The sequence below is a fragment of the Leptodactylus fuscus genome, chromosome 1 (genome assembly GCF_031893055.1).
Source record: "Leptodactylus fuscus isolate aLepFus1 chromosome 1, aLepFus1.hap2, whole genome shotgun sequence".
NCBI classification, from domain to species: Eukaryota; Metazoa; Chordata; class Amphibia; order Anura; family Leptodactylidae; genus Leptodactylus; species Leptodactylus fuscus.
This window is the reverse complement of record NC_134265.1, coordinates 238,783,646-238,808,636: the sequence shown is the minus strand read 5'-3', so window position 1 is coordinate 238,808,636 and position 24,991 is coordinate 238,783,646. Positions and strand designations below refer to the sequence as shown.

Sequence of the window (24,991 nt, the reverse complement as noted above, 5' to 3'; positions counted from 1 at the left end):
GCACATAAAACATGCTATACAAATGCAGCATATGTTCTGTAGAGATTGTTCATTTTCACCAGATTTGAAAGAGTATTATTTTTGTTAGCAGCTTATAATAACAACCTCTTTAATGACATTAAATAAGCTAAGCATATATGGTTATCTAAAATACTGCATTCACTGCTACTCCTTATTAACATGGCGGAACTTTGTGTATGAAGCTAGTATGAAGACACCTGGAGTCGCTGTAACACTGTATTATACAGCCATAGGCACTTGAAATGTCGATGTATGGTGCACTCTATGGCACGTATTTATATACGGTAGCTACTAGCTTCTGCCTTCAACTTTATCTGCGTGGACTTCAGAATTGGGTCCAGAGAGAAATGAAAAATGTGTAAGTAATAAAAAAATGAATGGGCTAAAAAAATTCACCCGTCATATCGCTTACGCTGTAACAGGGACAAATAGCTGCAGTTTAGCATCTAAGTGATTAGGTATTTGATATGGTATATGGTAATCGCAAAATTTATATCGTTTTATTTTTTTTGCACACATATGTTAAGTTAACATACTTCTATAGACGATGTTGTATGATTTATTATTTTCTACCATTATGTGTAAGTTTTGGGCACTCAATACTCTTGAGCAACTGACATAAAGCTGACCATGTGAGAAGCAAGGCGTGCCCAAATGAATTTCTGCCACTTTCAGTGTATGGCCCGGGGACTTATTACTGGTCATTGTAAATGCCAACTTTAGGGGAAATTGCAGCCTTGGGATAATTGGCATTAATTGGCAGGGGATCAACATGTTGCCTCCTTTAGCGGTTGCGGTAAGAATAGTGACCTTTATGATATTCCTCCCCAGCTCTATGACACGTAGCCTGGTGCCATTGCACAATCTCGGTGCAACCAATAGGGAAAAAAGCAGCCCATTCATTTCTATGGGGAGTGCACGTATGCCGGCTCCCATAGAAAGCAATGGGACCTGCTTTAAACGCTGCTGATTCGGAACGTTTACACATTCAAAATCAGCCAGTGTATCCTCCATGTGAAGGGGCCCTTAAATAGTATATGAACATAAATTTATAACAGTTGTGAAGCCATGTCATTTGACCAGGATAAAAAGTAGCTTATGTATTAATCCAGGTTACAAATTATCTACGTCCCAAATTTCATCCAAATCAATTCAGCAGTTTTTGCGTGATCGAGGAACGAACATCCAAACACACAAACAACCAAACTTTCACATTTATAATATTAGTAGGGTAGGATAGGATAATAGGATTAGGGCGATATATGAAAACTGGTAGAGTAGTTGGCACTGTAGTTTTGCATTGCTGGAGTCCTAGCTTCGAATCTGCAAATAGTTTGTATGTTCTGCCTGTGTTGGCCTGGGTTTCTTCCAGGTACTACTAGTAGAAATCTAAAAATGTGATAATTTCCCAGATTTCAGTTATATGTAGTTGTCTCACTGAGGAAACTCAGCCTGTTAAAGAAAAACAGATTAACTAAATGTGACTTGAAGAATCATAAGTAGCATGCTCCCTTGTAACCACCTTTGACATTGATCCTGAGGGAATAGTTTTGATACTTGGTTAGCCATTGTCAACAATATTAGTCACAATGCTGTTTTATCAACTGTTTAGCACCAAATTAAAGTGAGGAAAATGATAAAGCTTTATTCAGACGACCATAAAGTGCATTATTAATTATGGTTTTTAGAAGATCAGAGATGGCACCTTGTATCACCCATGTGCCAAAAAAGTGAGTACCACACTAAAAAATGCCCACAAGAATATGGTCCATCATAGGGGCAACATGGTAGTTCAGTGGTTAGCACTACAGCCTTGCAGCACTGGAGTCCTGGGTTCGAATCCTGCTAGGAACAACATCTGCAAAGGGTTTGTATGTTCTCCCTGTGTTTGTGTGGATTTCCTCCCATTCTACAAAGACATACTGATAGGAAAAAAAACAAAACGTACATTGTGATCCCTATATGGGGCTCACAATCTACATAAAAAAGGTCCATCATAAGCTTTCTCTTAAAAGAGAAAGGCCCCCGAACTTTCCCCAACCTGCCATGCCAGAAGGCCTTAAGCAAGTCGAGAACTATGGTCTCTCATGCTAAATTAAGGAAGACTCAATTTGCTCTGGCTTCCAACTGGGATTTCACCAGAGTGTTGTCCAAGAATCCTACAACTAATTACATCCACCTCCACAGAAGCTAAAGTGGGCTGGGTTGCAGTGGAGAAGTGAACCTAGTGGCCACACAGCTTCTTCCCTTAGACTTTGAGAGGTTCCAAAAAAAAGGCTTTTGCATCACGAGATCTTGTGGCAAAACATGACAAATCAGTGTAAAAACCTACCTTGTGGCCAGTTGAATAAGACCTAACATATAGAAAATATGCATTATGATTATTATTTTCTTTTTTTATTTGATTGTCTGGATTCAATCCAATCCAATAAAAAAAGGTTAAAACGTACATTCAGACTTCTCAACCAATCAGATAAATCAGATAAAGTCAAAGTCATAGATGTAAGCAGCCAGCTCTGAGCTTCAGATGAAACTGGCAGCCAACATTTTTTGCTACTGTCAGGAGTCATATACTGGAGGCCTATCGTCCCTGCATCCAGACAATAGAAAGCCATGCACTTACAACAAATAATATGAGACTGAAGTCCAGACATGGAGGGTTGTAACAAAGGGTCCATACTAGGAGCAGTAAAAAAAAACAAAAAACAAAACAAAACTAAAAACCTTAATGTGTGTATTGTCATAAGGACAGAGCTCTCTCTACGTATAATACACATGGTTAAGGGGATATTGTCACTCCTTAGAGAGAGACCACCATATAGGTGTGTGGAGACTTGTTAAGCCTTTAGCACTCCACTTTGCAAGGAACTATGGGAAGAATATGCAAATTTGCCTTCCATGATGTAATTAGGAAGACAGTTGCTGCCTCAGTGTTGCAAACCAATAGAGGGCGCTCACTGGAATGTGCAAGCCTGTCTTATGACAGGATTCCAGTGAAATAACCCAATAATGGCTGCTCCCTTTAGCATCATGCCCAACCTTCCAAGAGGCCTTTGTTTTGCAATGACGCTGGGATTATTACCAGGTATAGTCTCTCAATCGAGGACAGCTGTTTCAATCTACTTGGATCTCTTCAGCCCGATGTAGAGAGCGTGCTGTGAGCATGCTGTTCAGAACGGCTGTTCCGAACAGTGTTCGCTCATCTCTAGCTCTTACTATGCTACTCATGCATCCATTTACAACAAACATATGCCAAAAAAATGGGTGCAAACGCATGCCGTGGAAAGGCAATAATTTAATGCCCGGGTCTCACGTGGCATAAACTCTGTGACTTGCCTGTCACATAAATACCGCAGAAAAAAAAAACATGGCTTTTTACAGTCACAGCAAAGTAGAGCAAATCTCATCCCCACTTTGCGGAAAAATACACACAGCGTACATGCTGCGATTTTCAAAACCACTACGGTTTTGGACATCACAATATGTCAATTGATGTATATTTCCCTATAGGTATAATGGAAGCAGAAAGTCTGCAGGGGAAACCTATGAGGACTTCCTGTGGCAAGTGCTGCGGGAAAAACCTCTATGCATGCCACCCCAGTTTCTGCTGCCGGACACTACATCGGGCCTTAGACTAACAGTTTTTAATGTTCAAAAAGTATAGTAACATAGCATCCAAATTTTGCCATATGTTTGTTTTTATTTTAAATGGATGCATGAGTAGTATAGTAAAATAGTGATGCCAACCTAGCCTAATTTTGCAGATCCCTGTATTGTTTGCATCCTTAAAGCTAAGTTCACATCTGTGCCAAAGACTCGCTACAGAAACCGCCAGAAATCGGCGGACAGAGGACTTTTCTCTCCACCATTTTCAGTATGAAAACAATGGATACTCAGTGATCCTCATTACTGGGGTTCAGCGGTCCGGTTCTCTGTCATTTGGGAGCCCTGGCGGACCCGAGTGATGGAGTCAGGCACCGATGTGAATCTAGCCATAGAAACTCATTAACCTTGGAATCCCATCAATCTACAGTATATTGTATCGGAATGTGGTAAGGTGCCATGTGATTTTGGGATGCATTGTATTTACCTACAGCATATTGACTCCAGGAAGTAAGTTACCCTTAGCATAGGTGACCAACACAACACACTTCATTAGATCTTGTGCTACTTCCTTTTTGTGTTCATTGCTGGTCTTAAAGTTGGAGACCTCAGCCTGCCAAACAAGTTTTATTCAAATCAGGAGGTCTTCACAGCTACTGTCAAAGCCCCCAGCGCCTAGGACTAGCCATTCAGTGCCTGAGCCACCAAGTGCAGTTGACAAGGAACAGTCTGTAAGGTAAGAACTCACATAGTGACCAAGGTTCATCTTTCCATTAGTTGGAGGGTAAGACGACAAGTTTGGGACTAGCTGCATTATTTCTTAATCACTCAATAATGCTACATAACCTGGGACAAACCTTTATAGATCATGAACCTCCTGAATGTAATGAATACTTTTATTCAATGGGGTCTTCTCTCTCTCTCTCTCTCTCTCTCTCTCTCTCTCTCTCTTCATCTTTGTAATATGGTGCCGTATCTGTTAGAAATAGTATAATTTCATAATGACCTATTGCCAATACTGACTGTGAATATATACAATGCAACATAATTTGCAACCTATTGTCATTTCATTTTACCTATGGAAATTCATATAAACAGCATATAATATTGTGATCATATTTTGATTCTGTCAATCTTTTTAATGAAATTATTCTGCCTGCGGTGCTATAGAAAGCTAATAATAACAAGTTGTAGATTATGTTAATGAGCCAGTTCTGTACTATCACTCATTTTCTTTATATGATTAATGGAAATGTTTGACTTTAGCCTATTTATGTTGATATACTTTTTATCATATTGTATTGACTTCGCTTGGATTATTGTCGACAGACGGTTACATATGACCATAATAAGCTTTTACAGAGAAACTTATTGTAGCCCTCCTGATTATATCAACCAAGGCTAGAGATTGTCTCTCTCTCTGGAAATAATCACTACTATCTGTGTTATCTGGTCTAAGCTATAACAGTATGTTTGGTGGACTAACAACCAGGTTTCAGTGACATTATCATCAAAGTTCTCACTTTCGCAGTGAAGCTCATGGTTCTTTTTTGGTATAGCAGTAATACAAAATGATACGACTGATATTAATTTATCCATAGAACTTTGTAATGACCAAGTCTTTCCATGTGATTGTAGTCATCGACTATTTATAATCTCTAGGAAAAAGTTAAAGATTTGTTCCTGAAAACAGATTAGGAAAGTGATATATTTCACTATTTGGTATTTTGTAATCTCCTGCACCACATTGAAATGATTTGGGTTAAATTTCCCCATTAAAGATTTGTGTTAAAACTAAAGGGTTGTGACTGTTTAGCAGTAGAATAATGTGACTCACACTATGTGGGGAAAATCTATCTGTTATAAAGAAAATTGTATGCCTGGCACTAGTTAGAAGTGGGAGACACTGACTGTCAGTTCTGCTATGATATGGTTGGTGGGGTACAGTTTTCCATAATCATACCTCACAACTTTTGAAGAACTGAAAGAGGGATAAAACGTGCAGTGCACAACGCGCCGCGGAAAATTTAGCTCCACCCACTTTTATATTGACTCCGCCCATTCTCATTCATTTTTCATGTACCCCCACACAGTATAATCCTCCTACGGTCACCCGTAAATTATATGTCCCCCCTCCATCTCTCCCCCAGTTTCATATACCCCCTTCATCTGCTCCCAGTTTCATGTCCCCCTCCATCTATGTCCCCAGTTTCATGTCCCCCCATCTCCGTCCCCAGTGTCATGTCCCTCCCATCTCTTCCCCCAGTTTCATGTCCCCCATCTCTGCCCAGTTTCATGCCGTTCTCCCCCCCATCTGCCACAGTTTCATGCCATTTTCCCCCCATCTGCCACAGTTTCATGCCATTCTCCCCCCCCCCCCTTCATTATGTTCCACCTCAATGTTTAACACAAAAAAACACTGATACCCACCCTTCCAATGCTCCCTCGCAGCTTCACTAACAGAGTTCTAGGCGCGATGTGACGTCATCACATTGCGCCTACACATCCACTAGCCAAAGCGCAGCGGCTAGTTGATGTATTCAATTCGTGTATATATTCAACTCAGATCTGCGTCCTCCAGACGCAGATCTGAGTTGAAACCGGGACATACCTCCCGCCGACCGAGACCATGGGACAGGACACTGAGTCTGTGAATGTCCCGCAGAATCCAGGATGGTTGGGAAGTATGCATGGTGAGGGTACACTGTGGAGGGCACTATTGTGGTAAGAAGGGAAATTGACAATAATGATGGTGAAACAAGGAAACTGTTACTGCAGCTATAGAAATAGAAGCAAAGGGGTTCAGAGTTTGCGGTCGCTGTTGGGCCCTGGAAGCTGATGTGAACTCCAGACATCAATTTGCCACACAAAATATACCACTATTCTTAATGGCACATAGTATTTAGGGGCTGCATTACAGATATTGTATTAGGGCCTGGTAGCTTGAAGTTACACATGAATAGAAGGGTTCTGTGCTACACATTGTTGCACAAGTTCCCACCTGGTCTACTCCATCCACAGTCACAGAAAGTACTGAGTGAGATGCAGAACAGGGGATGTGGTGCATGTTCAGTACAAGAAAGGGCATTGCGCTAAAGATACATTTCATTATCACACATTTACACTAGAAAACTGGCATAGAGGCATTGATGAATTCCCTCGAGTATTTCTATTTTAACACTCATTTTGGAGTTCTATTTATTACTGAATTGGTACCTTACGTCTGCATCCGTCATTTGTACAATATCATAGGTCTTCCTCAGTTCTTCCTCCGACAAATCTCCTGGGCCCGGCAAAATGTTTTCACAACCACAAGACTTTTATTTCATTGGTGACACAGGCACTTTATGTGCCAGTCACGTCCTGAAAAAGAGGTGCTGCCTTTGGCCTTATTTTAGATCCTGTGACTTCTACATGTGCTCCTGGCTACCTGGAACAATGGCAAACAATAAAATACGCTTAGCAGGGATAAATTAAAAAGACAATACATAATAACAACATGAAGAAGAAGAAGTGATCTAGACTAAACTTATTCACTTTATTCTAGGCCACTCCAAAAGATCAGAGGAAATACCCTAGGAAAGTTTCAGTTTTGGAGGCAAGTACCAAATATCAGCACATCAGCACTTTATCATTTCCTTCTAGGTACATGGTGTGAATGGAATAGGCAGAGACATAGGACCTGGCCTAATCTCAACTTACCTTGTCTCTAGACATATTTAGAACAGAATTTATATATTTATGAGAGGTATAGTATGTAACAATGTAAATAAGGAGATGTAAATAAGGGTAATTATTACTTTCCAGATACATATGCAATATAAACATAAAATAGCCATTAAAAGGAATCTTCTGTCTTTTAAGAAATGCTGTATATCTTGACCTATTGGGAGAACCGGGTTATCCTGAAAATTGGCAAATGGGGTTCACCGCCTCTCCATTCAGATAGTAGAATGTCATTGACCTATCTGGTGGACATGTTAGGGGGCGTTCACACTACCGTCAGTGTCTGACAGGTAGTGTCCGCTCCTAGTGTCCGTTCAAAATCTCGCACGGACATTAGGAGCGGACACGGTGCGTTCTTTTGCACTCCGTGCCCTTCCTTCATTGTCCGCATGTAAAGATGTCCGACTTTTCAAACGGACAGAAAAATCTAACATGTAGGTTTTTTCTGTCCACTTGAAAAGTCGGACATCTTTACATGCAGACAATGAAGGAAGAGCATGGAGTGCAAAAGAACGCACCCGATCGCCATTTAAGTGAATGACAAGTGTCACGGACACAGCTAGTGTCCGCTCCTAATGTCCGTGCGAGATTTTGAACGGACACTAAGAGCGGACACTAACTGTCGGACACTGACGGTAGTGTGAACGCCCCCTTAGAAATATTTAGAATTAACTGCTATGATTTTTCTATTTTACAATTGTTTCTTTTCATTTAGATAACACAAGTTCGATCTACAAATGAAATTGTATATATGCCGAACGAAAGCAGTAATAGCTGTTCTCAGCATTATAATGCTATTGGCCATTATTGCCGCTGTGACTGCCACAATTGTAATTGTTACAATGCATGGTAAGACATATTCAGCTTTCTTCATGGTAAACACCCTATTGTCCAGTTATAGCTGTCCTCCATGGGTTATGGCTTAAGAAGATTATCAATCTGCAAATCTTACTGACTCCATTGCTTTTCATATCTTGCACTGATCCTAGGTTACAGCCTGCAAAAAGTTATATACGCAAAATGCTGGAGGTTTTAGAGATCATATTTCTCAGTATTCCTCGCTCAAGATTTATAAATACTAAAGACTTACATATTGGCAGGTCTGCACTGTAGGTAAAACTATCTATCCTACTTTAATATAGGCACTTCGCTAGATTGTTAAAAATCTGTCTGTCCAAAAGATTTTTGATTGTTGGAAAAGATGCAACATCTAAACAACTTTGTATTGTACTCACAAGAGATCAGTATGGAAATAATCAACAAAATGTGAAATAAATTATATTTTAAAGGATAAAGGGCATTCTGCCCGAAAATAAAACGAATACAGCAGAAGTATGAAAGAGGAAGATAAAATCATATAAAGGTTTTGATAATGTTTTGTACAATACTTGCTGCTCCACTGATAACAGCTCAGCTGGATTTTTTTTCTCTAGCTCCCACCATTCCTGAGAAATCAGTGCAGTGCAGTTAGTTTCTGTGCTTGGTATGCTAATTAGACTCTGTGTTATCAAGTGGGTTTGGGGCTAGTGCAGATAAGAGGGGGTCGTTCTGGGATCTGACACTCTCCACCTCTGATTGGACAGTGTTAGAGAGCTCAGAATCTTACCCACCTGCTTGCTCCTGTGTGAGATCACCCACTTGAAAGTAGAAAGCCTAATACTTATATCAGCTACCAAATGTAACAGGAGTGATTATTCAGGAAGGGTGGAGGCTAGAAATGTGGATTCAAAATGTGCCGGAATCACCGAAACGGTGCCTACTAAAGAAAAAAACAAAGAAGATGAGTTGCTGAAGGTGGTAAAAGGTCCTCTTTAACTACATTATATTATATACATGGTTAGTACTAGGTACAGCTATAAAAGTAACAATCATTATAATCATATTAGTAATAATACTTGATAATGTCCACTATACATATAGCACTATATATCAAACTTACATATAATAATCATAGTAATAATATTAACAATAACTGATATATATATATATATATATATATATATATATATATATATATATATATATATATATATATATATAAGTATAGTATGTTATGGGCTCCATAACCTAGTTCATTTCACTGTTTTTGTGGCAAAAGACATGGTGCTGAAATTTTATCAAAAATGTAACCGTGTACCATAATTTTGTTTTTAATATAATGTTTTTGCTTATAGGTTCAACCAAGGAGTTGCCGAGCACCAGCTATATTTACTACAATGGCTCTTTCCGAATCTTAAATGTAAACTACACAGATCAGTATGGTCATAGAGGTAGCCTTCCATTCCAGGCACTGGCTGCTCCGATTAAAGAGTTTGTAAGACATTTAATATTCCTACAATGTCATTTCACATCCCACATGGCTGGTTCTGTGTACAGACTTATCCTTGTTTTGTTGTTTCATTAAGTTGTCCAGCATTAGAAATCAATATTATTTTTCCCAGAAACCTCTCTTGTACATGGTGTGTGCTTGATATTTTAGCTCAGGTGAATCGCAACACCTGACACACCCGATCGACAAACAAGAGTGATGCTGTTTCTTGAAGAAAAACATATATATACTGTATATATAGAATTTTAACAAATTTCTCATAATTGATGATAATTGTAATAATTTATAATAAGTAATCAGGAAGCCATATTTCGGGATTTGTACCATTTACAGCATGGCAACAACATAACATATATATCCTGTATAATAATGATTATGTCTAGAGATGAGCGAGTAGTGAAATATATTTGATATTCATTATTCAATTCGAGTAGCCCCTCGACATTCGACTATTTGACCGAATATTGAATCCCATTATAGTCTATGGGGAAAAAATGCTTAATTTCAGGGGAAACCACTATTCGACTAAGGAGAGTCACCAAGTCCACTATCACGCCCCAGGAAATGATGCCAACACCTCTGGAATGCAACTGGGACAGCAGGGGAAGCATGCCTGGGGGGATCTAACACGCCCAAGTCCCAGTATTACCCCACTATCACAGCCTATCAACTAGACACTGTACAAACTCAATAGAACCTCTATGAAAGTTAAAAAAATACTTGGAAACCTTCTTTCCTCCACAATAGAATGGACAGAAACACACATTTAAAGCTAAAGAAACATTAGCATGCACCCCTTTAACCACCTCAGTACCGGGCCAATTTGTGGTCCAGGACCAGACACCTTTTAGGTTTATTTTGTATGTGCGGTTTTGAGGTCTGTAACATTTTTCTCGTATGTCTCAGTCAACTAATTTTTGCGTCTTTTTTCGGGGACACATAGGGCTTTATTTTTATGTTGTTTTTATTTTTGAATGTTTTTTAATTTTTCTATATCCGGGAAAATATTAACAAAATAGGAGGGAAATTGTGTCTGGTTTTCAATTTATTTATTTATTTTTTATTTAATAACACAAAGTGTCACTGAAAAACTTTATAATATAGTTTTTCTTCTCCGTTACGGTAATTTTTATTTTGTATGGTGTCATCGGGGGTGGGGCTAGAACCTTTAATAACGGCGTTTTATTAGCGTATTATTTTTTTATTATTATTATTTTATTTACATTTTTTTTAAAACTTTTTTTATTATATATATATTTTTTTTTCAGATTGTGTCTCCATAAGGTGATAAGAGACCTTTGGGGACATCTGATCACTTTTTTTTTTTTTTTTTGTACTGGAGGCTGATTTCCCCTATAACTGAGGCTGCTACATTTAACCCCAGTTGCAGGAGAAATACAGCCTCCTGCACGCTGTATATACAGCTTACTGAGCTGATCTGGGTCCTGTAGGACCCAGCAGCTCTTGAAAGACTCTGCTCCCGGCGGATCACGTGACCGCCAGGTCAGAGGGCGGTTGAATCATGGCAGCGTCCATAGCTGTGTATACAGCGCTCATTGATTGCTGTATACACAGCGATCGAGATGGCAGGGGAGGTAATAAACCTTCCCTGCCATCTCTCTGGGAGCTCCGGCTGAAGTTACAGCCGACTCCCACCTTCAGTATCTGCACGATCTCCGTGCAGCTACTGTGTTCTGACTGGATGTACAGGTACGTTCTGTCAGAACTAGGCAAACACACATGTATGGTGGAATTGTGACTTGATAAGGCCCTTTTGGCATGAGGTAGAATCACAGGTGAACAGAATTTTGAACATATCCACTATTCTGTTCCCAGACACTGTCTTACTGACGGGCCCCTATGACTCACTTAAAGGCGACAAGCGTGATTTATGGTTGCATATGACTGGAGTAGCGAAGTCCTTGATTCCACTTTTTTGGCTAAATAGTTTACCCCCGACGATTCAGCTGTGGTTTGAAAAAAATGCATCAACTGGCTCGTTTTGAAGAATTAGTCAGTTGGAAAGAAGGGAAGCATGACAAATATATGAAAATTTGGTCGAGGTGGTGGAAGAGATGCTCCCTCCCACCTCAATAAGACTTCCACTCATCTATGCCTCTTCTTCTGTTGCTTTTGTTTCAGGTCTTATGCTAGTTTTCGTTGTCTTTGGTTGTTTTGTTTTTGTATTCTTATATGTCCTTGATTTATTACAATTTGTGATGACTGATGATATGTTGATATCTTTGTTTGCTTTATTGTTGTACTTCATTTACTGATGTTTGATTTAGCTTTCCCAGTGAATTACTGTAATTTTACTGTAAAAACTCAATAAAATCTGATTAAACAAAAAAAGAACTAGGCAAACACTTCCCGGACGTATATAGTCTATGGGCGGTCCGGAAGTGGTTAAATCATGTTGCCCATGACAACCACAGATGGCATAGGCAATGGGAAATCCAACAGCCCCCCACCCTTAACTGTCATTGTTTATGTGTTTGTGTGATGTGGTGAGACCTCCAAAAATTTTCTGGCCCTTCATGTGAGCCCTTCCAAATTAAGTTAGAGGCCCTTAAGCTGAGCTACCAGCAGAGATTGAGGCCCTTGAGGTGACTTCAGCCTCTTACCAGCATAGTTTTAGGCCCTTTAAGTTAGTTCAGCCTTGCACCAGCAGAGTTGTTTGCCCTTTAAGTGAACTGAGCCTCTAACCAGCATAGTTTTTGGCCCTTTGGGTGAATTGAGCCTTTAAACAGAAGAGTTTTAGTTTTTGGCCCTTGGGGTGAGTAGTGCCTTGCGCCAGCAGTGTTTTACTTTTTGGCCCTTGTGGTGAGTAGAGCTTTGCACCAGCAGTGTTTTACTTTTTGGCCCTTGGGGTGAGTAGTGCCTTGCGCCAGCAGTGTTTTATTTTTTGGCCCTTAGGGTGAGTAGAGCCTTTAACCAGCAGTGTTTTATTTTTGGCCCTTGGGGTGAGTAGAGTCTTTAACCAGCAGTGTTTTAGGCCCTTTGGGTGAATTAAGCCTTTAACCAGCAGTGTTTTAGGCCCTTTGGGTGAATTAAGCCTTTAACCAGCAGAGTTTTAGTTTGTGGCACTTGGGGTGAACCCTAAAAAATTAGATTTCAGGCCGTTGGGGGTGAGCCCTAAAAGTTTAATTTTCAGGCCCTTGAGGGAGCCCTAAAACATTAATTTTCAGGCCCTTGGGGGAGCCCTAAAAAATTATTTTTCAGGCCCTTGGGGGGAGCCCTAAAACATTAATGGGGTTTTTTAACTACTTATTTACGGTGAAGGTGGTGGTGTTGGAGAAGGAGGACAAGGAACTTGTGTGCTGGCAAAGACACATGGAACCGTGTCTCGTCAGTACTGTGGACGGGACATGCTGGTTGCGGGTCCACAATATCTGCTATCCACCCTAGTATAGGTTCTTGGTGCTCGGGCTTCGTCAGCACTACACCCTGCACCCCGCTTGATGTTGTGTCACTGCTGGCTGCCCCTTTCCAGTATAAAATTGGAGTCAAGCTACTGCGGCCTGGATCCCCAGCTGGATTTCCTCATCCTCGTTCCCTTGTACTACTGAAGAGGGGCACTGATGGCAGCTCCTCTCCAGTAGCTGGAACTGTGGACTGGATCCCTAGCTGGATCTCCACGTTCACGTCCTCGCTCCCTTGTGCTACTGACGAGGGGCACTGCTGGCAGCCCATCTCCAGTACCTGGACTGTGGACTGGAACCCCAGCTGGATGTCCATGTGCCCGCCCCCGTCCCTTGATGCTACCCTGACACATCATTGGCAGGTTCAGTGTATGTGTACACTGTTCCTGCAGTGTAGCTCTGAAAAGAGCTGTTGATTAATGTTTTCCTCCCTAGCAGAAGCTACAATCTTTCTCACCCTCAATACAATTTTTTTTTTGATGCCTACATTTTCCTGCTTCCTGTGCCACCTTCCCTGCACAGTTATTGGTGCAAAAAAGTGCCAGGGAAGGCATACAAATTTTTACTGCGTTTACCACGTGGTATTCGATTGGAATCGAATATGTCGAATACCTTAAAATTTGATCGAATATCTACTAAATCGAACGGTATTCGTTCATCTCTAATTATGTCCAATAATTGGTTACTCCCTAAACTGATGTTGATAGTAATTAATCGACATACACTTTTATTATTTACAGGTTAATGCAGCATTTAATAATTCAGAGCTGAAACGTCAGTACATCGGATCGCAGGTTATTAGCTTAAGGTACAGCTTACACTATTACCCATTCATAACTCTCATACTGTTTTTTACCATACATGTTAGATATCCAAAATAATGCAATGTGAGAATTAATTTGTGACTGTGGGATTAAAAGAAATTTTTACAAAATTTTTACAAAAGATTGTGACAGATCATGTGAGTCCATAAGTAGAACTCAAACTTGAATGGGCTATTTTTGACCAAATTCTTATACCCACAAAAATATCAAACTACATGGCTGTTTTAACACATTGGTAGGCTCATTGCATAGGTTTCAGAAGTAGGCGTCCTCCATCACCACCACTTACCTCCCAACCTCAAAGTGCATAGAGGAGGATTAGTGTGGTAGTGAACATAGCACACCACAGGAAATGTTTTGTGTCAACACCAACCATGTCCTCTTAGATCCCATCCATTCCTACCATGATCCTTCGTGCCCTATCCATAGACAACTTGTTTCTGTCCACCTTGAGATGAGAAACCGTGTACTGCACTTTATTATTTCAAAGTAAACAACTGCTCATATTAATGTTCATTTTCCTGTTCTTTTGTAGTCCTGGAAGTGTAATACCTGGATTTCTCTCATTGTTCAATTTTGATAAAGCTGGCAAGAAAAATACATCAGTTCTCACTGTACTCTCTCAAAACCTAAAAAATACCTCAAAATTCAACATTGACAAGAATTCACTTCAACTTACAGGCAAGTAGTCAATAAAATGCATATCATATTTGGGATAAAAGAAGGAGACCTCATGGACAGACTTGATGAAAATATGTACATAGGCACCTCAGACATATTGTGAATTTTTAACAATCTGATTGTGAGTGTTGATGATTAATGATAACAGCTCAAAAAGTTTCAAGTCTCTCTCATTTGATAGAGATTACAACAATGCACATAATTGATATTCTGTTTTTAGACATGAAATACTACCTGGATCCCTTTAGAAATACTTCCATCTCCCCTTCAATGAGCAATAGTTTTAATAGAGCACTAATTGAGTTTATTCTAAGTTTTCCAATATATTATATTGTATATATATATTTCTTTTTTCTTAGTGGTTTACATAGCATGTTGTATTTTCACTTTTAGAAATTACTGCTGATGTGGCACAGAGTCTTTACAATAGTAAGTCAAATCTTACATTTTTTTAACCTTATTTCAATAAAACTACCGGTACTTGTTGCAGTTAGTTAATTGGAAAGTTTGTATAGTTAAATTCCTATATATTATCATAAAAAGTGCTGAATTATTATAATTATTATATAATTATGGTACAGTTATAAAATAAACATACCAAAAGAAAAATAGGAAAACCTCAATGAATACAGCTTAGAGTATGGCCCTTTGCACACGACCGTGGGCTAGATCAGCGTTTTATCCGGGTTTTTCCGGATAACACACTGACCCATTCATTTCTGTTGGCCCATACACATGACTGTGTATTACACGGATCAGTGTACGGGCTGATGGTCTGGGACTCAGGACAGGTCCTATTTCTGTCCAGGTTTATGGCTGTACTTCCACAACCCCAGAGTGCTGGTTGAGTTGTAGCAATTTTCCAATATACTTGAAGTCTTGGATTTATGGAAATGACAGGATCAATAGACATGCTAATCATATGCAAAATGTATAAAATACAAATAAAATATTCCAAATATCTTGATTTATTCAGTATCAAGTACGATACAGCACAACAAATTTGCAGCACGGCCAAGGGACAGGGATTTGTTTTTGGCAGATTCAACTTGTTAGAGGTTAGCCCTGGGATGCAGTGAGCAGTTATAACTGTATGAACATAATGTTTTTTTAGAGCCAGGATTATAGTGTGATATTTACATTATGTACATCCTACTAATATTATAAGTGTGAAAGTTTGTGTGTTTGGATGTTTGGATGTTTGTGAGTTTGGATGTTTGTTCCTCAATCACGCTAAAACGCCTGGACGGATTTGCGTGCAATTTTCCACAAACATAGTTTTTCCTTAGGATTGAGTCACAGGCTACTTTTGGTGCCACTAAACAACATGGCTTCCTAGCAGGAGACTCACAAAAGCAGGACTCCTAGCCCCAGCTATAGACTCACACACACTGCCTGGCATTTCCTGCCTCAACCTGCCTGCACACTCCTTACTGTCACCTCAGGAGTAGCCCTCACTCTACTCACTCACATTTACATATAGCTTTCCACTATATAACACATCACATTATCTGTATCATGACATACACAATACAACACATCACATTGTCTGACACAATACAACACATCACATTGTCTGACACAATACAACACATCACATTGTCTGTATCACAACATACACAATACAACACATCACATTGTCTGACACAATACAACACATCACATTGTCAGACACAATACAACACATCACATTGTCTGACACAATACAACACATCACATTGTCTGTATCATGACATACACAATACAACACATCACATTGTCTGTATCACGACATACACAATACAACACATCACATTGTCTGTATCACGACATACACAATACAACACATCACATTGTCTGTATAACGACATACACAATACAACACATCACATTGTATCACGACATACACAATACAACACATCACATTATCTGTATCACGACATACACAATATAACACATCACATCACATTTGCTAGCCCACCAAACTTTTTAAAGCACTTTTACAGTTTCACACGTCTGTGTCCGCCCAATTCTCAAATCACCGCAGACGAAGTCGCAGGTAAAAGCTAGTTATGTTATATGTCTGTTTTGTGTGTACAGACTGTGCTTGTTTGCCATATGTGCTGCCCTTTTCTTTTCATACCCTAGAGTACAATGATCGGAACTCCCTGCTGTTTTTGGTCCTCTTCAATGATGTCATAGACGCAGGTTATTCTGGTGTCAATATGCATTAAGACACTGGCCTGACCCACGTGACGTCTGTGATGTCACTGCAGAGGCCAAAGACAGCATGAAGCTGCGCTGGAGAGGTGAGTAACACTGGTTTTTATGTTTCCTCACCTCTCCTGGGCCTCTGATCATTATACTCGGGGGGGTCTGAAGAGACTATAGGGGCAATTGGAGGGGGACATTATAATGTGGGAGCATATCCTGTTGTGGTGACTGTAGGGGTGTTATCCCTTGTGGGGACATAAAGAGAAATGGATGAAAATGTGTGAAGTCAAAGTGGAAGTGGGTGAAGCTAAATTTGCCACACAGCACGCCGGACATTCTGTCTCCCTCTCCTTTGAAATTTGGGAGGTATATATAAGTGTCCATAACAGGACAACCCCTTTAATATCACAAATTAAAATAACTTGTACTAATCCATAAAATAAGTGCTTACACATACACTATCACCTAACATATTTACTCGAAAGTAAAACAAATAGTATAGAATGTGACAATGACCATTACATGTTATTTAAAAAATATGACTTTTATTTTCATTTTGTTGCTTTTTTCAGTGTCAGGCAGTGCTGCACCTACTGCAACTACTCAGATTCCTGTTCAGACCTTTACAGGTGTGTATAAGAATACACTACTAACAATTCATTATGAGTCACTATTAACCCTCCTCTAATTCATATTTCATTTTGTTATGATATTATAACCTCACCTCTCCTTCTCTTAACACAGTTGATATAATGTTGCAGCAGTGTGACATTTAATAGATACCACTATACAACAATAGGACTAAGCCTACATTCACCCGACCATTGGTGAAAATGTCCATGGCTGTTTTGCACCCAAGAGATGCCCATTTTCACAGATTCTTTATGCATTGCAGTTTATGGGGGGGGGGGGGGGGGATCCATGAACATGGACAAAAATAGAGTATGACCTATAACCGTGATGGCAAACCTATGGCACGGGTGCCAGAGGTGGCACTAAAAGTCCTCTCTGTGGGTACCCATCTGTGGAACAGATTATACTGTGTGGGGGCCACTGTAGATCAAATTGAACTGGTTGGGGGCCACTGTGGAGCAGTTTGTACTGTGTGGGGGCCACTTTGGAGCAGATTGTACTGTGTGGGGGCCACTTTGGAGCAGATTGTACTGTGTGAGGACCACTGTGGAGCAGGTTGTACTGTGTGAGGACCACTGTGGAGCAGGTTGTACTGTGTGAGAACCACTGTGGAGCAGATTGTATTGTGTGGGGGCCACTGTGGAGCAGGTTGTACTGTGTGAGGACCACTGTGGAGCAGGTTGTACTGTGTGAGGACCACTGTGGAGCAGATTGTATTGTGTGGGGGCCACTGTGGAGCAGATTGTACTGTCTGGGGGCCACTTTGGAGCAGATTGTACTGTGTGAGGACCACTGTGGAGGAAAATGTACTATAAGGGGGTCACTGTGGAGCAGATTGTACTGAGTGGGGGCCCTTTACTATTTATATCACACAGTATCTGTTTTATACCAGACATGTGATATTATTACACATCCTGATAACATTGCACGTTCACTATAAAACATATCTGTGCGATGTAAATAGTGAACATTAATTGTTCAAAATGATACCAAATGCAGTACAAAGTTGTTTGTATAATTGAAAGCTTGGTAAAGCCTCACCTGCACAAGGATACTTTGCGGGTTCTTGATTGTCTGAAATTGTGGATCCGTGTTGGCACATTGTGCTGAATGAGTGGCTTTTGGGTTGTAGTTTGTGCACTCGGTCTCTAAAAAGTGTGCCGTCACTGACCTATAATCTGATGGACCATTATAGTCTATGTGGTCCACACATGTCTTCAGGTAACCGCTATTTTAGCAGATGGGCTCTCTGTTGTTCAGGTCCCTAAGAGCCCAACACAGGTGTGAACCTAGCCTAATAGACACTAATGTAATGTATAATAATTCAATTAGATATTGGTTGCATTTATCATAAAGTCAGTGGCTGCTTAAAATTGTAACCTGACCTACGTGAATATGTTTTCCACTTTTCCATAAGTAGTGGAATACAAAAGTCAATGGGAGATGAGTAATATTAATGATATACAGGGACTGGGTCTATCTACTTCCGGCTCTGTACACTGTAATGTACGTGCTTGACGGACATTTCATACAATTCTTTGTTTTTTTTGGAGAACCACTTTAATCTAAAACTATCCCTAAACAGTTAATGAGTTGACAAAGTGTTCTTATTTTAGCAGAAACTATTACTTGTATGCACTCATTGAACATAAGTTGGAGCCTGTGCACAGAAAGCTTTAGGTTGAGAGCCCACATTGTGGAAACGCAACTTTATTTGTTGCAGATTATGCGGCAGTTTTTCTGGAGCCAAAGCCAAGAATGGCTACAAAAGGAATTGGAAATATCTAGGAAGAGCTTATCTCAAAAACGCTGCAAAATCTGCAACAAAAAAAGCTGTGCAATGTGCGGCCTCAGTCTTAAAACTTAAACCACTTTTCTTATCTTTAAATTTCGCAGTTTTCCTCACCACAACTATCAGTAGCACCATTGTTGAAATCAGTACAGAAAATGTTGCAGCCGTACATAGTATACACATAGTGGTTCAAAAGTTTTGGTCAATGCAATTTGTACTCAGGTCTTCTACTGTGGTTGAGAGGACAATCATAGCATTTCATACAAGATAGGAAAGATTTATGCTGTAAAGTAATACAAGCAAAACTTTTTTGTATGTAGTCAATCTTTCCTTCCATCTATAATTACTGCACAGTCTATACCACACACAGTGAGACATACGATTTAAAAAAATAATAATTTTACAATAGCAAAATATTATATAAAAAAAAAACTATATTGCACTGCCACCTTGTGTTCATCAGTAAAACTGCAACTTTGTTACCCAAATACTTTCTGTATTATAGATGCATCGCGTGACTGCATAATAGACTTGCATTGTATAGAAACCGTAGGACTCCATAACATACATACATATACAGTATATATATATATATATATATATATATATATATATATATATATATATATATATATATATATATGTGCCACGACTTTGCACAGATCTCATTATCTAACATTTTCTCAATCATTTGAATTTCAGTTTTCGGTAATTCCAGTAACACCAGCACTAGCACCAATTCAGGAGGTAAATCAGGTGAGTATTACATTAGACTGCCAAGTCCAATTACAAAAGTTTACTAACCTTTTTGGCAGAGCTAGATTAAAGCGGCTCTATCATTCAGAAAACAGATTTTGAGCTAAGCATATGCCTGAATAACCTTTAAAAATACTATTCAGGTGCTGCCTCCAGTTCTTCCAAAGACCCCCCGTAGCTACCCATAGAACTCAGCATACTGCTCAGAATAGACCCAACTTCATCAAAATGAAAATCACTCTCCAGCTGTTCATTGAGACACTGAGGAATATATTGACAAGGGATATATTCACAAATCAACCATATGACATTTTAATTTGCAAATTTAATTATTTTCCTGTACTGCATGAAGCTTATTCATTCAACTTAAGATCTTTCCTTGCAGTCAGTGAACAGAAATACTTATTGATTACCTATTTATGCTGGGTTCACAATAGTACCTGAATGACGGAGAGCCGGAACACTACAACAGCGGTTACACACAGACAGTGGTGAGCCCCATTTGCTACAATGGGGTCCACCTGGTGTCCTCCGATTTAAAACTGAAAGCAGCAGAGAAAAAAGTCCTCTGTGCAGGATTTTTATCCACAACAATTTTCAACAATTTCTGCAATGAAGCTCCATTGGAGATTCTGACGCAGATGTGAACCCAGCCTTACAGTAGGGCTATATACAGTACACTAACATTATAGCTCAGGGTTCAGCAACCTTCAGCACTCCAGCTGCAGTGAAACTACAACTCCCAACATGCTCCATTCACTTCCATGGGATTTCCAAGAACAGCAGAGCAAGTATGCATGCTGGGAGTTGTAGTTTTACAACAGCTGGAGTGCCAAAGGTTGCCTACCCCTGTTCTAGCTTGATGATGTCTGACAATTCATTGTAAAGTGTATGAAAATTTTCATTTTTTTTTTTTTTTTTTAAATCATTATGTATTATGGATTTAGAATTGTATGTACTCTACTATATGAGCTTGCGCATAAAAAAAATAAAAAATTTTTGTTTATTTTTTACAGATTGTGGTATTGGAGGCCCAGCAGCAATAAGCAAAATTGTAGGAGGATCAGCAGCCGCTGTGGGTTCATGGCCCTGGCAGGCCAGTCTACGCTTCAATGGGTCTCATAGATGCGGAGCCTCACTCATTAGCAATTCCTGGCTGGTGACTGCTGCGCACTGTTTTTCTTCGTAAGTTAAAGATCAGATGATTCCTAGAACATACTGTCCATTATTATTTAACTACTCAGTATGATGTCTAACATAGTAGACTATAAATCTGCCCCCTGCCCTCTTCATAGCCACGCCAAGTCACTAGGAAGGAGTTTAGGGTAGAGTTCTTATATGTAGATATATTGAAGAAACTTCTCTAAATAAAAACCAGTTCCATTAATCTAAGTGGAGCTATTTCTGCAGAATATGCATGGCTTCCTGCAGGTTTCATTAATGTTAACAGGATGGTCATAGCAATTTCTGTAACAAACTCTTTTAGGCTGGGGCCCCATGGGATGGAAGAGCTGCATTGTCACTGTCAATTTTAAGTGCTGTCACTGTCAATTTTAGGCTACTTTCAAATCTGCGTTGCAGTCTACGTAGGAGACTTTGCAGCAGATTCTGCCAGAAATAGTCGGAGAGAAAAGTCCTGCACAGAAGTTTCAGTATAAAACCTAGTGGACCCCATTATAGTCTTTATAGGGTCTGCGGGTGTCAGTGGGTAACCATTGTTTAGTTCACGGGCTCTCCCCTATTCAGGTCCCCTGAACGCAAGGGTGAACCTAGCCAACAAAAACTAAAAATGGTCAGGGCAACACGGTGGCTCAGTGGTTAACACTGTAGCCTTGCAGCATTGGGTTTGAATCCTGCCAGGAACAACATCTGCAAGGAGTTTGTATGTTCTCCCTGTGTTTGCGTGGATTTGCTCCCATTCTACAAAGACATACTGATAGGGAAAAAAAAGTACATTGTGATGTGGGGCTCACAATCTACATAAAAAAATAAAAATGGTGCAGAATTTTTTTTTTTAAATCTACATAGGGCCTTAGCCTTAAATAGGTTATGCTTTCAAAGCAAGTTATTGCCTATCCACATGAAAAAATTGCATTCTACTAGATTTTCCCTGTTGTGTGCAAAATTAGATGGAGACTGGGACTTTTGTGAGTTCAGTATATGTGACTATTTATGCCAGAGCCAATGAACAACTGTTTACTCTTCTTTAGTAAATCAGCCATGAAAAAAGTGCTAAATAGTACTATTATTTTTCCACAGGAGCAGCAATGTGAGTTCTTGGACAGTCGTCTTAGGAACAATTTCTTTAAGCACTGGATATGAGTTGAAACTCCAAAATATCATCATTCATGAGAATTACATTAGCGGAGTATATGTAAATGATATTGCACTTCTCCATTTAGCAAATCCAATAACCTTTACGCCCTATATCCAGTCAGCATGTTTACCAGATGAACTAGATTTCGTTCCTGACAACTCCTCATGTTACGTTACTGGATGGGGAACACTTACATTTGGAGGTTAGAAAAAAAAACTTGTAAGTCTGAGAGAAAATGAAATTTATGATGAATGTAATCCATAATGTTTCTTTTCTTTAAAGGGAGTTTATCCTCAGTCCTACAACAGGCTGAACTGAAAATCATCAGTTCGGCTTTATGCAGCAGTTACCAGATGTATGATTATCTTATAAAACCTTCAATGATATGTGCTGGATACACGGAAGGAAAAATTGATTCATGTCAGGTATGTTTGCTGTAAACCTGAAGTTTGTGAATCTGAAAACTCTGCATTAGACAATTATAGTCTATTGAGAAGCACCATAGCTAGTGCATTTGATAGAAGAAGGAAATTTAATGAGAAGAAAACATAGATGAAGACCCCATGCAGCCAAAACGCTGCAGAAAATCTGCCTCTATTATACCCATACAGAAGATTCCAGCGTTTCCATAGGTATAATTGACATGTTACAGTTTATAAAAACATGCATGTTTTTTAAATTGCAGCATTTCCAATGCAGATTTTTTTTCTTCAAAGTGTGGCTGAGATTAGCCAGAAATCCATTCACTTTGCAGATAATGTATAACAAGGCATTTTTTGCTGCGCCGGAAAGCGGGGCGTTTTCTGTATAGGTATAACAGGAACAATAAGTCTGCAGGGGAAAACGCTGCACACTTTCTGTGAAAAATGCTGTGGAAAAAACTGCAATGCATTTCCGCCACAATCTTTTCCGCAGCGTTTTTTTGGCTATGTGGGTACTTAGTCTTAGGCTAAGGCCCCACTAGACCTTAGTGGTTCTTCCTGCAGCGCTTTCAACGGAAAGTCCACTGAGTTTTCCCCCGCGGACTTTCTGTTACAATTATATCTATGGGAAAGCCACTGGCGTTTCCGTAGATATAATTGACATGCTCCGATTGTGAAAACCGCAGCGGTTTAGGAAATCACAGCGTGTCCGCTCTGTGTTTTTTTTCTGCAAAGTGGGCATGGGATTCCCATCCACTTTGCAAGTACTGTAAAACGTCACGATTTTTACTGTAGCGTTTCCAGCCAGTGAGGCCCCAGCCTTAAAGAGTTTTTTGGCTCCAAATGCATTTTTGATACTGACGACCTATCTAAAGTCATCAGTACCTGATCTGATCGGGTCCGACACCCAGACCCTGCCAGATCCATTGTTTTGGCTTTCTCCAAGTGCCAGAAGCTAAAACAGCAGACAGGAAGTGAAAATAGTCTGCTGCTATTGAAGTAATAGGAGCAGTTACAGCCCTGTTCACTGTATAGTGGTGGCGCTATAAGTACAGTCTGCTTTTGTTCCCTGTCCACTACTGTATTTTCCAGTGACTGGAGGCAGCTGGATCAGCAGACATGTGCAGGGCCTGGGTGTTAAACCCCCACAGATCAGATACATAGCTGTTCCTATAAAGTCCAACTATAGGAGATTGTATGGGAAACAGTTATTCCCATCTCTACAGAGGTCACATCACATAAGCAACATGCTACTGAACCAGCCCTGATAGCCATGTAAAAATCCACAACGAAATCCATGTATTATATTCAGATTTCCTTGTAGAATTAGCCATATATTTTACCCATCGTGGCCGCAGCATGTCTAGAATCTGCCGCATTTTTTAACACATTAGGCAAATGTGATTTGTTTAAACGTATTCACTGACACTGTACCAAACTTTGACATATAATATGGTTGTGAATAGCACAAGGTCCAATAGCAGGTCATGATTTGAAGATATTTCATGGAGAACACCAGACAATGCATGTGACATTAGTTATATTACCCACAGAACCTGTACAGCTCCCCATTAAAAAGTTGCACAACCTTTGTGCTGCTGTACAGACTCTGTTATGTGCCATATCTACAAAGGTCAGTGTAAGACTTCCCTAATAAAAATATTAAAGGGGTTCTGATCTACAAAAGAGGAGTGCTATATAAAAGATATCAAGCCATCCTTGTATTATGGCTTCTGAATGACTGCCATGTAACAATCTATTTTCTCTGCAGCGACTGACAACTACTCTCTCTAGTAACATTAACCAGGGGAACGAGGATACTTGGCAAATACCTGATAGTAGTTTGAAAGTAGTTATCTCTGATAGTACAACCCCTTTGACTGTTTGAGAACTAAGACCTAATGACAAGTAGTTTGTTGAAAATCCATTCCATTGCTCAGGTCTAATAATATTAAAAACAATGTTCTTTTTCTTTCTAGGGTGACTCTGGAGGACCTTTAGTTACCCTACAGTCCAATAACAGGTGGTCACTCATAGGAATTGTTAGTTTTGGCGATCGTTGTGCTTTACCTATGAAGCCTGGGGTGTACACTAAGGTCACATATTTTCGCAACTGGATAAGAGAGAAGTGCGGGGTGTAACTCTTCCCGTAGCAAGATGAAATAGACAATGTGTTATACTATAAACATCTTCCAGTATTATTCTCCCATTAAGATTTTACACTGGCAGAGGAGCGGATTGTCAGCAATGTTCTACCTATATACTTTTCAAT

General features: G+C 39.7%; 1 protein-coding gene across 1 annotated transcript; it reads left to right on the top strand.

Moving 5' to 3' along the window:
• The first annotated feature begins 208 nt into the window (after positions 1-208).
• Positions 209-24,950, top strand: LOC142195291 (transmembrane protease serine 11C-like). The gene is made up of 11 exons (XM_075264938.1): positions 209-223; positions 3,942-3,948; positions 8,116-8,199; positions 9,525-9,664; positions 13,842-13,909; positions 14,461-14,606; positions 15,000-15,035; positions 20,997-21,165; positions 22,240-22,499; positions 22,580-22,722; positions 24,699-24,950. Exons 1-11 carry the CDS (start codon positions 209-211, stop codon positions 24,858-24,860), a joined length of 1,230 nt encoding a protein of 409 aa, XP_075121039.1. The 3' UTR covers positions 24,861-24,950.
• Positions 24,951-24,991: the final 41 nt, after the last annotated feature.